A 15,548-nucleotide genomic window follows, 5' to 3' on the forward strand; every position below is an offset into this window, starting at 1 on the left:
ACAGGGATTTTGTCTGAAAAATAAAGTTTCAAGATTGATAACCGGTACAATATTGCCAAGCTTAAAAATGAGAGATCTGAGCTATCATCTTAAAGAAAGAAACGCATTTGGCAAAAATCCTACATCCATTCTTGATTTAAAAAAAAAAAGTTCAAATCAGAGATATAAAGAACCTTCCTTGTTTTGGTCAGTGATATCTCCATAAAGCTCTCAGCTGGCACACCTCAGTGCCTTCCTGCACACACAGAAACAACACAGGCGTCCACCTTCAGCACCCCTGTTTATTATCCCAGAAACTCAAACTGTATTAAGTAACTTTTAAGATAATTTTCTATTTCTACATAATTGTTTCTCATTGTCATCTTAAGATAATTTCCTTTTCAATGTTTACCTGGATTTTACATTGGTGTTATTCTCTCTAACTTTTAAAATAAACATGCGAGAGACAGATTGAAAAGACAGCCATATTAGAAAGGAAATAAAACTGTATTTACAGAGCATATTTAATTATGTATGTCAGAAGTCTTCCCAAGACATCAGACTGCTGATTCTAAAACCTGGCTCTACGTGTGGGGTCCCCAAGTGGTGAGTGGGTCGCAGGTAGGCCGTGGCTATTCGAGGCCCTGTCGGATGTTTAACGGCATCCCTGACCTCTGCCCAGAGGATGCCAATAGTGTCTGCTCATCTTCACTGCCCAGCCTCTGCACCTGCAGCGGTCAAAACTGTCTCCAGGAACTGTCGACCAGTTTTCTGCTAGGGAAATGTCTTTCCAGAAAATATGAGCCAGTATTAGATCCCTACAAATAGACTTGGGTTGGAACAGATGGTATAATCATATTTAAATACTGCTTAAATATTTTTATCTTATTTTACTCTGTGCAGGGTACAGGTGGAGGTCAAACTTTTGCTGGCTGACTCTCTCCCTCTACCATGGGTTCCAGGGATTGAACTAAAGTTGTCATGTAGGAACAAGACATTTCACCGGTCCAGTTTTCCTCTGGAAGTACTGTTTGTGTTATTTTTAATGTGCGTGATGGTTTGATTGATTAGGGATGGTCCCATAGACTCAAGCCCTCACTTTTGCGTGCTACCGGGGGCTTTGCTTTGTTGGAGTAGGTGTGGCCCTACTGGAGGAAGTGTGTCCCCGAGGAGGCAGGCTTTGAGGTCTCAGATGCTTAAGCTACACCCAGCGAGGGACCAAGTTCCCTTCTGTTGCCTGCGCATCAAGATGTAGAACTCTCAGCTCCTTCTCCAGCATCGTCTGCCTGCCTGGTCACCACGTTTCCCGCCATGACAATAGATTAGACTTCTAAAATATAAGCCAGCCCCAACTAAATGTTTTCCTTCAGAAGAGTTGCCATGGACATGATGCTTCCTCACGGCACTAGAAACCCTAAGAGAGAGAGAGAGAGAGAGAGAGAGAGAAAGAGAGAGAGTGTGTGTGTGTCTGTCTGTCATCTGTCTGTCTGTGCATGTGGATGCATGTTCACATGTGCATAGATGAGAGGACAGATTTGTTCACCTTGTTGAGGCACAGTCACTCTTCTTTTTGCTGTACAGTATGTTTTAGATTAGCTGGACCATGAGCTCCTGGGTACTCTGCTGTCTCGACCTCCTGTATATCTATAGGAATATTGGGTTTACAGATGCATGGCACTGTATACAGCTTTTGCATGGGCTCAGTGGCATGGCAATTGCTTTTACCTCCTGAGGCATCTCTCTGGGCCTCATAGTTTCACTCGAACGAGGCAGGAGGCAGGAGGCAGGCGGTAGTATCACTTAAACAGATGATGGAGTATGGGACTTGTTTTCTTAGAGGTCTGCATAGTGTCTAGTCTTCCAATTCCCAAGTTCTTCTAGAAGAGCTGGGCCTCTTTTTCTTCTCTGATGTCTTTAAGGCCTCTAGAAGACTGAACTAAAGTGGTCTTCCTAATCCCCAATTCTGATAGTTAATTCTCACATTAAAATGAATGGCTGACCAGCGACTGGCCCAACCTGAGACACCAATTGGGCAGGCACAATCCCTGACACTTACTGGTGATGTTCTGATGTGCTTGCAGACAGGAGCCTAGCATAGCTGTCTTCTACTTGGCACTTGACTGAGACAGATGCAGAGTCCCACAGCCAAACATTGGACGGAGGTTGGGGATCCATACGGAAGAGTTAGGGGAAGGATTGACAGCCCTGAAGGAGATGGCAACCCCACAGGAAGACCAACAGTGTCGACTAACCTGGACCCCTGGGAGCTCCCAGAGACTGAGCCACCAACCAAAGAGCATATGACGAGCGGTTCCGAGGCCCTTGGCACTTATGTAGCAGAGGGCTGCTTTGTCTGGCCTCAGTGGGAAGAGGATGCACCTAGTCCTGCAAAGACTTGATGCACCAGGGTAGGGAATGTGGGGGAGGATGGGGGTTTGCCCTCTCAAAGGTGAAGGGAAGGGCAGATGGGTGGAGGAACTCTGAGAGGGAGGACTGGGAGGGGAGCAGCATTTGGGAGGCAAATAAACAAACAAACAAAACGGTAAAGCAGCAATTATAGCATTGGTTTATGTAAGTACAGTAGTGCAGCAGAGAGGCCAAGAGGATGAGGAGAGGCATGTATCTTAGGCATGCAGCTGTAGAGAGAAACTATTCTGCACAGCTCCTCTCTACCTGCTTCATATTGGCAGCCATAGCAATGTTGATATGTTTTGTGGTGTGTACAGTTCACAAATTCACCTCAATATTTGGAAACTATAACAGAAAATGGTAGATAGTGTGTTGAAATAAAAATTTACCTTGGTGTGAAAAGCAAAGCACATTCCAGGAGCCTGTCGAGATATCAAGGCCTCGCCCTTCTTTTCCTTTTCTATTCCCTTTTTGCTGCTTGTAACAGTGGTTCGCTTCAGGTGCATCAAATCTTTATGGAAAGAAATGTGCATGTACGTTTTTATTTAGGTGTGTACATATATGTGTGTCTATAGTATATATGTATGCATGTAATGTGTAGTATATAGTATGCATGCATGCATGTAGTATTATGTAGTATGCATGTATGCATGTATGTAGTGTGTGGGCACGCATGCATGTAGTAAGTAGTATGTATGTAGCATGCATGGATGCAGTGCGTATGTATGCATGCATGCATGTAGTATGTATGCATGTAGTGCATGCATATGCATGCATGTAGATAGGTATTATATATATGCATGCATACATGTGTGTAGTATGTATGCATGTAGTACATATGCATGCATGCAGTATGTATGTATGTATGAATGCATGTATATATGTATGCATACATGTATTATATTAGTATGTAGTATTAATGTATGTATGTACTACTATGAATGTATGTACTGTGTGTGTGTGTATGTATGTATGTTTTTCACCCGGAACTCTTAGTTCAACATCTGACAATGGGCTTTTTTTCTGTGTTTTACCATGACAATCCAGTCCTTTGCGAATGACCCATTTGGAGATCCTTCCGTCGGCTGATATAGACACCAAGATTTCTCTTCTATCATCCCCGGTAGTTCCTCTGTCCTGCTCTATCCACTGCACTTGCCAAACAGGTCCCAAATGTTTTTGAGGTGACTCACTAAAGCAGAGGAAAAATGCCAAATAAGAATTACTTAAATAGAGACACCGCCGGAACCTGAAAGAAACAGACCGGATAAACAGTTCTCTGCACCCAAATCCCGTGGGAGGGAGAGCTAAACCTTCAGAGAGGCAGACAAGCCTGGGAAACCAGAAGTGACTGCTCCCTGCACACACATCTCTGACGCCAGAGGAAAAAGCCAAAGACCATCTGGAACCCTGGTGCACTGAAGCTCCCAGAAGGGGCGGCACAGGTCTTCCTGGTTGCTGCCGCTGCAGAGAGCCCGTGGGCAGCACCCCACGAGCGAACCTGAGCCTCGGGACCACAGGTAAGACCAACTTTTCTGCTGCAAGAAAGCTGCCTGGTGAACTCAAGACACAGGCCCACAGGAACAGCTGAAGACCTGTAGAGAGGAAAAACTACACGCCAGAAAGCAGAACACTCTGTCCCCATAACTGACTGAAAGACAGGAAAACAGGTCTACAGCACTCCTGTCACACAGGCTTATAGGACAGTCTAGCCACTGTCAGAAATAGCAGAACAAAGTAACACTAGAGATAATCTGATGGTGAGAGGCAAGCGCAGGAACCCAAGCAACAGAAACCAAGACTACAAGGCATCATCGGAGCCCAATTCTCCCATCAAAACAAACATGGAATATCCAAGCACACCAGAAAAGCAAGATCTATTTTCAAAATCATATTTGATCATGATGCTGGAGGACTTCAAGAAAGACATGAAGAACTCCCTTAGAGAACAAGTAGAAGCCTACAGAGAGGAATCGCAAAAATCCCTGAAAGAATTCCAGGAAAACACAATCAAACAGTTGAAGGAATTAAAAATGGAAATAGAAGCAATCAAGAAAGAACACATGGAAACAACCCTGGATATAGAAAACCAAAAGAAGAGACAAGGAGCTGTAGATACAAGCCTCACCAACAGAATTCAAGAGATGGAAGAGAGAATCTCAGGAGCAGAAGATTCCATAGAAATCATTGACTCAACTGTCAAAGATAATGTAAAGCGGAAAAAGCTACTGATCCAAAACATACAGGAAATCCAGGACTCAATGAGAAGATCAAACCTAAGGATAATAGGTATAGAAGAGAGTGAAGACTCCCAGCTCAAAGGACCAGTAAATATCTTCAACAAAATCATAGAAGAAAACTTCCCTAACCTAAAAAAAGAGATACCCATAGACATACAAGAAGCCTACAGAACTCCAAATAGATTGGACCAGAAAAGAAACACCTCCCGTCACATAATTGTCAAAACACCAAACGCACAAAATAAAGAAAGAATATTAAAAGCAGTAAGGGAAAAAGGTCAAGTAACATATAAAGGGAGACCTATCAGAATCACACCAGACTTCTCGCCAGAAACTATGAAGACCAGAAGATCCTGGACTGATGTCATACAGACCCTAAGAGAACACAAATGCCAGCCCAGGTTACTGTATCCAGCAAAACTCTCAATTAACATTGATGGAGAAACCAAGATATTCCATGACAAAACCAAATTTACACAATATGTTTCTACAAATCCAGCACTACAAAGGATAATAAATGGTAAAGCCCAACATAAGGAGGCAAGCTATACCCTAGAAGAAGCAAGAAACTAATCGTCTTGGCAACAAAACAAAGAGAATGAAAGCACACAAACATAACCTCACATCCAAATATGAATATAAAGGGAAGCAATAATCACTATTCCTTAATATCTCTCAATATCAATGGCCTCAACTCCCCAATAAAAAGACATAGATTAACAAACTGGATACGCAACGAGGACCCTGCATTCTGCTGCCTACAGGAAACACACCTCAGAGACAAAGACAGACACTACCTCAGAGTGAAAGGCTGGAAAACAACTTTCCAAGCAAATGGTCAGAAGAAGCAAGCTGGAGTAGCCATTCTAATATCAAATAAAATCAATTTCCAACTAAAAGTCATCAAAAAAGATAAGGAAGGACACTTCATATTCATCAAAGGAAAAATCCACCAAGATGAACTCTCAATCCTAAATATCTATGCCCCAAATACAAGGGCACCTACATATGTAAAAGAAACCTTACTAAAGCTCAAAACACACATTGCACCTCACATAATAATAGTGGGAGATTTCAACACCCCACTCTCATCAATGGACAGATCATGGAAACAGAAATTAAACAGTGATGTCGACAGACTAAGAGAAGTCATGAGCCAAATGGACTTAACGGATATTTATAGAACATTCTATCCTAAAGCAAAAGGATATACCTTCTTCTCAGCTCCTCATGGTACTTTCTCCAAAATTGACCATATAATTGGTCAAAAAACGGGCCTCAACAGGTACAGAAAGATAGAGATAATCCCATGCGTGCTATCGGACCACCACGGCCTAAAACTGGTCTTCAATAACAATAAGGGAAGAATGCCCACATATACGTGGAAATTGAACAATGCTCTACTCAATGATAACCTGGTCAAGGAAGAAATAAAGAAAGAAATTAAAAACTTTTTAGAATTTAATGAAAATGAAGATACAACATACCCAAACTTATGGGACACAATGAAAGCTGTGCTAAGAGGAAAACTCATAGCGCTGAGTGCCTGCAGAAAGAAACAGGAAAGAGCATATGTCAGCAGCTTGACAGCACACCTAAAAGCTCTAGAACAAAAAGAAGCAAATACACCCAGGAGGAGTAGAAGGCAGGAAATAATCAAACTCAGAGTTGAAATCAACCAAGTAGAAACAAAAAGGACCATAGAAAGAATCAACAGAACCAAAAGTTGGTTCTTTGAGAAAATCAACAAGATAGATAAACCCTTAGCCAGACTAACGAGAGGACACAGAGAGTGCGTCCAAATTAACAAAATTAGAAATGAAAAGGGAGACATAACTACAGACTCAGAGGAAATTCAAAAAATCATCAGATCTTACTATAAAAACCTATATTCAACAAAATTTGAAAATCTTCAGGAAATGGACAATTTCCTAGACAGATACCAGGTATCGAAGTTAAATCAGGAACAGATAAACCAGTTAAACAACCCCATAACTCCTAAGGAAATAGAAGCAGTCATTAAAGGTCTCCCAACCAAAAAGAGCCCAGGTCCAGACGGGTTTAGTGCAGAATTCTATCAAACCTTCATAGAAGACCTCATACCAATATTATCCAAACTATTCCACAAAATTGAAACAGATGGAGCACTACCGAATTCCTTCTACGAAGCCACAATTACTCTTATACCTAAATCACACAAAGACACAACAAAGAAAGAGAACTTCAGACCAATTTCCCTTATGAATATCGACGCAAAAATACTCAATAAAATTCTGGCAAACCGAATTCAAGAGCACATCAAAACAATCATCCACCATGATCAAGTAGGCTTCATCCCAGGCATGCAGGGATGGTTTAATATACGGAAAACCATCAACGTGATCCATCATATAAACAAACTGAAAGAACAAAACCACATGATCATTTCATTAGATGCTGAGAAAGCATTTGACAAAATTCAACACCCCTTCATGATAAAAGTCCTGGAAAGAATAGGAATTCAAGGCCCATACCTGAACATAGTAAAAGCCATATACAGCAAACCAGTTGCTAACATTAAACTAAATGGAGAGAAACTTGAAGCAATCCCACTAAAATCAGGGACTAGACAAGGCTGCCCACTCTCTCCCTACTTATTCAATATAGTTGTTGAAGTTCTAGCCAGAGCAATCAGACAACAAAAGGAGATCAAGGGGATACAGATCGGAAAAGAAGAGGTCAAAATATCACTATTTGCAGATGACATGATAGTATATTTAAGTGATCCCAAAAGTTCCACCAGAGAACTACTAAAGCTGATAAACAACTTCAGCAAAGTGGCTGGGTATAAAATTAACTCAAATAAATCAGTTGCCTTCCTCTATACAAAAGAGAAACAAGCCGAGAAAGAAATTAGGGAAACGACACCCTTCATAATAGACCCAAATAATATAAAGTACCTCGGTGTGACTTTAACCAAGCAAGTAAAAGATCTGTACAATAAGAACTCAAGACACTGAGGAAAGAAATTGAAGAAGACCTCAGAAGATGGAAAGATCTCCCATGCTCATGGATTGGCAGGATTAATATAGTAAAAATGGCCATTTTACCAAAAGCAATCTACAGATTCAATGCAATCCCCATCAAAATACCAATCCAATTCTTCAAAGAGTTAGACAGAACAATTTGCAAATTCATCTGGAATAACAAAAAACCCAGGATAGCTAAAGCTATCCTCAACAATAAAAGGATGTCAGGGGGAATCACTATCCCTGCACTCAAGCAGTATTACAGAGCAATAGTGATAAAAACTGCATGGTATTGGTACAGAGACAGACAGATAGACCAATGGAATAGAATTGAAGACCCAGAAATGAACCCACACACCTATGGTCACTTGATTTTTGACAAAGGAGCCAAAACCATCCAATGGAAAAAAGATAGCATTTTCAGCAAGTGGTGCTGGTTCAACTGGAGGGCAACATGTAGAAGAATGCAGATCGATCCATGCTTATCACCCTGTACAAAGCTTAAGTCCAAGTGGATCAAGGACCTCCACATCAAACCAGACACACTCAAACTAATAGAAGAAAAACTAGGGAAGCATCTGGAACACATGGGCACTGGAAAAAATTTCCTGAACAAAACACCAATGGCTTATGCTCTAAGATCAAGAATCGACAAATGGGATCTCATAAAACTGCAAAGCTTCTGTAAGGCAAAGGACACGGTGGTTAGGACAAAACGGCAACCAACAGATTGGGAAAAGATCTTTACCAATCCTACAGCAGATAGAGGCCTTATATCCAAAATATACAAAGAACTCAAGAAGTTAGACCGCAGGGAAACAAATAACCCTATTAAAAATGGGGTTCAGAGCTAAACAAAGAATTCACAGCTGAGGAATGCCGAATGGCTGAGAAACACCTAAAGAAATGTTCAACATCTTTAGTCATAAGGGAAATGCAAATCAAAACAACCCTGAGATTTCACCTCACACCAGTTGAGAATGGCTAAGATCAAAAACTCAGGTGACAGCAGATGCTGGCGAGGATGTGGAGAAAGAGGAACACTCCTCCATTGTTGGTGGGATTGCAGACTGGTAAAACCATTCTGGAAATCAGTCTGGAGGTTCCTCAGAAAATTGGACATTGAACTGCCTGAGGATCCAGCTATACCTCTCTTGGGCATATACCCAAAAGATGCCCCAACAATATAAAAGAGACACGTGCTCCACTATGTTCATCGCAGCCTTATTTATAATAGCCAGAAACTGGAAAGAACCCAGATGCCCTTCAACAGAGGAATGGATACAGAAAATGTGGTACATCTACACAATGGAATATTACTCAGCTATCAAAAACAACGAGTTTATGAAATTCGTAGGCAAATGGTTGGAACTGGAAAATATCATCCTGAGTGAGCTAACCCAATCACAGAAAGACATACATGGTATGCACTCATTGATAAGTGGCTATTAGCCCAAATGCTTGAATTACCCTAGATCCCTAGAACAAAGGAAACTCAAGACGGATGATCAAAATGTGAATGCTTCACTCCTTCTTTAAATGAGGAAAAAGAATACCCTTGGCAGGGAAGGGAGAGGCAAAGATTAAAACAGAGACTGAAGGAACACCCATTCAGAGCCTGCCCCACATGTGGCCCATACATATACAGCCACCCAATTAGACAAGATGGATGAAGCAAAGAAGTGCAGACCGACAGGAGCCGGATGTAGATCGCTCCTGAGAGACACAGCCAGAATACAGCAAATACAGAGGCGAATGCCAGCAGCAAACCACTGAACTGAGAATAGGTCCCCCGTTGAAGGAATCAGAGAAAGAACTGGAAGAGCTTGAAGGGGCTCGAGACCCCAAAAGTACAACAATGTCAAGCAACCAGAGCTTCCAGGGACTAAGCCACTACCTAAAGACTATACATGGACTGACCCTGGACTCTGACCCCATAGGTAGCAATGAATATCCTAGTAAGAGCACCAGTGGAAGGGGAAGCCCTGGGTCCTGCTAAGACTGAACCCCCAGTGAACTAGACTATGGGGGGAGGGCGGCAATGGGGGGAGGGTTGGGAGGGGAACACCCATAAGGAAGGGGAGGGGGGAGGGGGATTTTGCCCGGAAACCGGGAAAGGGAATAACACTTGAAATGTATATAAGAAATACTCAAGTTAATTAAAAAAAAAAAAAAAAGATTGAGAAAACAGAAAGAAGCCAGAGTGTGCATCCCTGCCTCTGTCTGAACAGATAAGGGAAGAGTAAAGAAGCCAGGCATCCAAGCCCAGTTCTCTGAAATCCACTATGGTAGTTAGCTTCAACGGTCAATTTGATACAATTTAACCACGTGACACCATCTCAGAAGGGGGTCGCAACAAGGAACTATCTAGATCAGGTTGACCTGTGGAGGATTGTCTTGATTGCTTTAATCCACATAGGAAGATCCAGTCCACTGTGGGTGGTACCATTCCCTGGGTTTGGACCCCGGACTGTGTGAGAACAGAGGAAGTTGAGTACTAGACAGTCTGCATTTATTCTCCCTGCTCTTGTCTGTGGATGTAACATAACTTCAACTTCCCACCTCCACCTCCCCTCTGCTAGAATGTAACCTGAAGTAATAAACATTTCTCCTTTGTGTTAAAAAAAAAAGAATTACTTAAATAATTTTTTAAGACCTTGGAGTATAAATGATAAAAACAATTCCACAAAGATCATTTTTTTCTACTCCTATAGTGATGCTTTTAGGTGGGAGCAAGACTTGGTCTTGGGAGTGATTTGGGTTGCTTTTATTATAATAACATTTATCTTGACTTTAAGTTACTCTGAAGCCAGAAGCTGCAAGCCTCTAGTGGAATTACCACCTGTCACCTAACGGCAGATGACTAAGTAAAAGATTAAAATTGCTAGGGGCTTTTTCTCTCTTGCCCAAAAGCCTCACCTTTTGCTTAGGGAGGGAGGTTTGGAGCAATAAACTTTTATTGAACCAGAAGAGAGTCACTTGCAGAAGTAAAAAATTTAGGAGATCTTGGACAAGAAGGTTGAAAAAGTGACTATCTCCAATAGGCTTCTGTCTTCACCCTGCTGCATTGTGACGAGCAGCTATGGCTGGACAGCCAACACAGAACGGATCATGAAGGTTCAGGCACTGCGAGACAACTCTACAATGGGCTACATGATGGCCAGTCAACACCTAGAAATCAACCCTGACTACCCCATGTGGAAACCCTGCAGCAGAAGGCTGAGGCAGACAAAAAATGACAAAGCTGTCAAAGACCTGGTGGTGCTATGGTTTGAAACTGCTCCGCTCTCCTCTGGCTTCTCACTTGAAGATCCCCAAACACACTGCAAACACATCTACCACGTAATTAAACTAGGCCTGGGCATTGATGAAGATGAGGTCACTGCAGAAGAGCCCAGTGCTGCTGTTCCTGATGAGACCCCCCCATGGAGGGTGATGAGGATGCCTCTTGCATTGAAGAAGTGGATTAAAGGCTCCTGGGAAGCCCCTGCCCTCTGTATAGTATCCCTGTGGCTCCCCCAACAGCCTTGACTGGCCCTGACACACCTGGCTTTCTGCTCATGTCTATAAGAATCTCTTCTATCTTGTCCTTGTGCCTTAAGGCAGGAAGGTCCCCTCCCACAGAATAACTGGGTTGGATATTGTGTATTGTGGGGTTTTGTTTGTTTGCTTGCTTGCTTGTTTTATTTTGTTCTGAAATTAAAAGTATTCAAAATAAAGAAGATACAGTTTTATACAGTAAAGAAAAAAGGAAAAACTTTTACACAAGCAAATAGGCATAAACTCACATACATTCATATACAAATCCATGCACGTCCACTCACGTACCTTCATGCATTCCAGCTGGGTCAGCTACATACTTATTGCATGATTACATACTTAAGCACACACACATCCAGACTTGCATATGCATATATGGAGCAAAACCCCAAGTGCCAGTGCAGAAAGAACTCACTCATTCTGGATGAAAAATGAGCTACAATCTTTATTGCATAGAGAGCCCCAGCCTAACCTTTGTCCTTGTTAGTAAGACCAAGCCTGCCTTGCCGTTAAGAAAGACCTGTTCTGTCCTGGTGTAAAGGGAAACCCTCCTGCTCTCTCTGCTCTCTCTGCAGTTTCTTCTTTGTCCCTCTTTCTCTCTCCGTTCTGCATATTGCTCTCTTCTGCTGCCCTTGCCCTAATGTCCTCTTTATTTCTAAGGGAAAGTAAAAGGGGGGAAGCCTATCACTTTATATGCTCTCTAAACTTCTGAGTTGCTTTCTTAATTTCTAAGTTACTCTACTCTGCTCTCTTCTCCTTCCTCCTCTTAACCTTGTTCCCTTCTCCTGTCATGTCATATAATGTTCCTAGTTTTCTGTACCTTTTCTAGGGAAATAGATTGCATGCTTTTTTTGTTTGTTTGTTTTTACAAAAGTCCACTAAAAGTTCAAACATGAAATTGAATCATAAATTGAATAAGAAGTTTACAACAGAGATGTTTACATGTGTTTTCATGAGGAGTAATTATCTCGCTAGACATTCACTATCTGTCACGGCTCCACAGATTCACTGAGAGTTAAAAAAAATCATAATTCTTGTGACTAAGTCCTTAGAATCTATATTTTTCACTTTATGTATCCACTTTTTAGATGTGTTATTTTATAACTTCTTCTCCATTAATTAGTCTTTAGACTGTCATTCAGATAAACACCCCATATTTCATTTTTATCCCTATACTTAGAGGATTACCCACTGACTTGCCTCTGAGGTTTAAAGCTTTTTGAAAAATTAAAATGATCTCTTAGATTACTGACTTTTTCTATTTGATGAACTGAGTACTGTATTCTTATTATTCATTCCTTTGATTATTTTATATAAACTTTCCAGTTCAATGGTTTTGAACTGTAAGTAAAGGATAGCTTTGAATATTCGGTAAAAAAAAAAATTATGGAAACTTTTCCCAGAAACAAGGGCCTCATGCTGGCAAATCTAGACAAATAACTCCAACAGTAAGGACCTCTGATTTAATAACTATACCCAGTCTCAACTAAGTTTATCCCAACACTACTGCAAATGTGTGTGCCACCACGTCTTAGCCACACTGAAGTCTGGTCTAAAACGCAACCAGCCACCTACCTTATTTAAATGCCTTCGCTTTTCAGCTGCCTGTGTGCCCATATAACTTACCCATCATCACATTGTTTCTCTCTCAACCCTTCCTGTACTGCGGTTCCACGCTAAGTATTTTATGACATAACGAGGATACGGAACAAAGCCTGCTCTCAAAGAGGTCAGACAGAAGCTCAGAAGGATCTACCGGACCGTCTACTCACCAACGATCTGAGTAGTACAGTAAGCATCCAAACACAAAAGAAGGGAATGAAGATTCCTAGAGGAGGTGATGTCAAAGCAAGAGTCTAAGAATATGGGTGAACCACTAAGCTGAGACAAGTTTGTTGGTAAGGTAGGCAGAGAAGAGGAGGAAGGAGGTAGTAAGTCTGAGGGAGGTCACACACTTTGAAAACAATGGCATTGCATTCTCAGTAACAACAAAATATTCACTTCAATAACCTTACTCTGATAAAAGCTCCTGGGGGGGAAGACAGTCCACATTGCCTTTGTTTATCTCCTTTGTGGATTCTTACCTACTGTCCAGAACTGGAGTGTTGTGGTTGCTCTGCACGTTATAAATCGCAACGGTGCCATTGTGGTAGCCGACTGCTAGCAGATTAGGTGAGCTGATTGAGAAGTCCACAGAAGTAACTCCATATGGACTCTGGTAAATACGCTCTGGCCACTGTGGGGGGAAATGTTCTATTACATTTTAAGCATTTTTACAGATTGCAGTAGGGTAGACTATGATGGCAGCTGAGACAGTCTTGTGCTGGAGAGGGCGTTAAGAAGTTAAGTCTGCCTTCAGTTACTCCATTCTAGAGCTTCTAGTGCACACAAAAACAAACCTTCAAATAGTCACTTCCTTTCCTTTCCTTAATATAAACCCTTGGTCCTCAATGGCTTTATAACACGTCATGGATTTCTGCATCAGTTGTCACACTAGGGTAAGCCTCTAGCAGGGACTAGTGTGACCAGTACGTGTTTTCCTCCTGACATAGACACACAATGAGCTGCAAGTGATCGTGCATCTCTTCTGGCATTTGTTTTAGAAACCTGGATTGTGCCATTATGTCTACAAAGCAAATAGGAAAAAAAAACCCCAAAACTCTTTAAGCTACTTCCTTTTACAACTCTATCATGCCTAGACTAAATCCTTTTCTCTGCCTAATCACTATGTGGATAAGGAGACAAGCTACTGACAATGAATCTCACCAGTCCTCCTGCATTTAATATATCATGTTCCTATGCATGTTAAACCTGCATCCTAAGGGATTACAGCTATTCACAATGGCTATAGCCACTGTGTATACCCTCCATGTTTTTGACTTCACATTTTACCTTTGAGTTTAAATTAATATAAAGCTACACATCAACTGTATATTTAATTAAAAGCAAGGCTATTTAGTTAAAAAAGTACTGTCATCCTTATTCTTCCTCCTTATAAAATTCATAGCATTGATATCTAAATTGATAAACAGGGCTACCCACTAGCTTGATTCTGAGAATATGATTACTTCTCAGATTACTAACTCTTTTTCAGTAGCTGAATGGAGTGCTCTGTTCCTATTACCCTGGATGATGTGCTGTTTTCATACGGTCTTCAATACTTTTATACCTAGCTGAGATAACACAGTAAATAAAAGATACTTGAAATGTATTGTGTGAAGTCATAAGTGATTTCCCTTTACCCTATGTTAAAATAGAACAAATTATAATTATGAATTTAAACTGAAAAAAAAACCAATGAGAACAAGGGAGATAGTTCTATTGGTAAAGTCCTTGCCTTTGCAAGTCTGAAGACCTGAATTCAATTCCCAGAAGCCATGGACAAACATAGATTGCTGGTGGCATGTGTTTTTAAATGGTAGGCAGAGACAAGGGGATCTTGGGCTAGCTGGCCAGCCTGTCCCATTTACGTGATGATCTCCAAGCCAAAGCCTCTAAATAGCTCCAAGCCAGTGAGAGACTTTGATTCAAAAACGCAAGCTGTGACCCTTGCTTGTGACCTACACACACACACACACACACACACACACACACACACACACACACGGTGTATACATACCTGCATATGTGCGCTTACACATATGAACACACATATGAAAGAAAGTAAAAAGTCCTGACTGATAAAATGGTCTGAATTTTGCTGAATTATTATTATTATTAATTTTAAAAGATTTGTTTATTTCATGTATGTGAGTACACTGTAGCTGTCTTCAGATACACCAGAAGAGGGCATCAGATCCCATTACAGATGGTTGTGAGCCACTATGTGGTTGCTGGGATTTGAACTCAGGACCTCTGGAAGAGTAGTCAAGGTTCTTAACCACTGAGCCATCTCTCCAGCCCCTGGACTTTGCTGAATTATTATACACAAATACACAGTGTACTAAATAAAAAGATGCTTGTTCCTCTCTGGGTTACCATGGGGTTCTTTATTGACCAGCAGCAAGCCATTCCTCTTTTTTGTTCTTTAAATCCAAAGTTGCCATAGCCAACAGCCAAAAGGTCCTAAAAACAAAACAAAACAAGACACTTCAGAGGATGACAGGAAACTGTAGCAAGTGCATAAAGATGTCTACTAATGAACTATTTAAAAATGCTGGTAAGACAGAGGGTAAGAGCTAGGGCCAGGGCTGCAACTCAAAGGTAGAGTGCTTGCTTAGTATATAGAAGGTTCTGAGCTTAAAGAACACTAAATATCTATTTCAGAGATATAGTGACTCTGGAGATGCTATTTGGAATTGCCAGTTGGAAAATACCTTCTGAAGCATTTTGTAAAACCCAGGAGAACATCAGCTTTATTACAGTATAAATA

At 41.3% G+C, this 15,548-nt stretch overlaps 1 protein-coding gene across 9 annotated transcripts in view; it reads right to left on the minus strand.

The window, feature by feature from the left end:
* The window catches only part of Dnai4 (dynein axonemal intermediate chain 4), an 88,905-nt gene that overhangs the window by 14,948 nt on the left and 58,409 nt on the right, over positions 1-15,548 (minus strand). For all 9 annotated transcript variants that reach the window (XM_087549120.1, XM_087549119.1, XM_087549124.1 and 6 more), the window contains 4 exon segments: positions 15,155-15,241; positions 13,261-13,412; positions 3,423-3,580; positions 2,778-2,899 (listed from right to left, as the gene is read on the minus strand). In XM_087549120.1, the coding sequence (XP_087405246.1) occupies positions 2,778-2,899; positions 3,423-3,580; positions 13,261-13,412; positions 15,155-15,241 (519 nt within the window).

The sequence above is a fragment of the Rattus norvegicus genome, chromosome 5, assembly GCF_021556685.1.
Source record: "Rattus norvegicus strain SHRSP/BbbUtx chromosome 5, alternate assembly SHRSP_T2T, whole genome shotgun sequence".
Classification (NCBI taxonomy): Eukaryota; Metazoa; Chordata; class Mammalia; order Rodentia; family Muridae; genus Rattus; species Rattus norvegicus.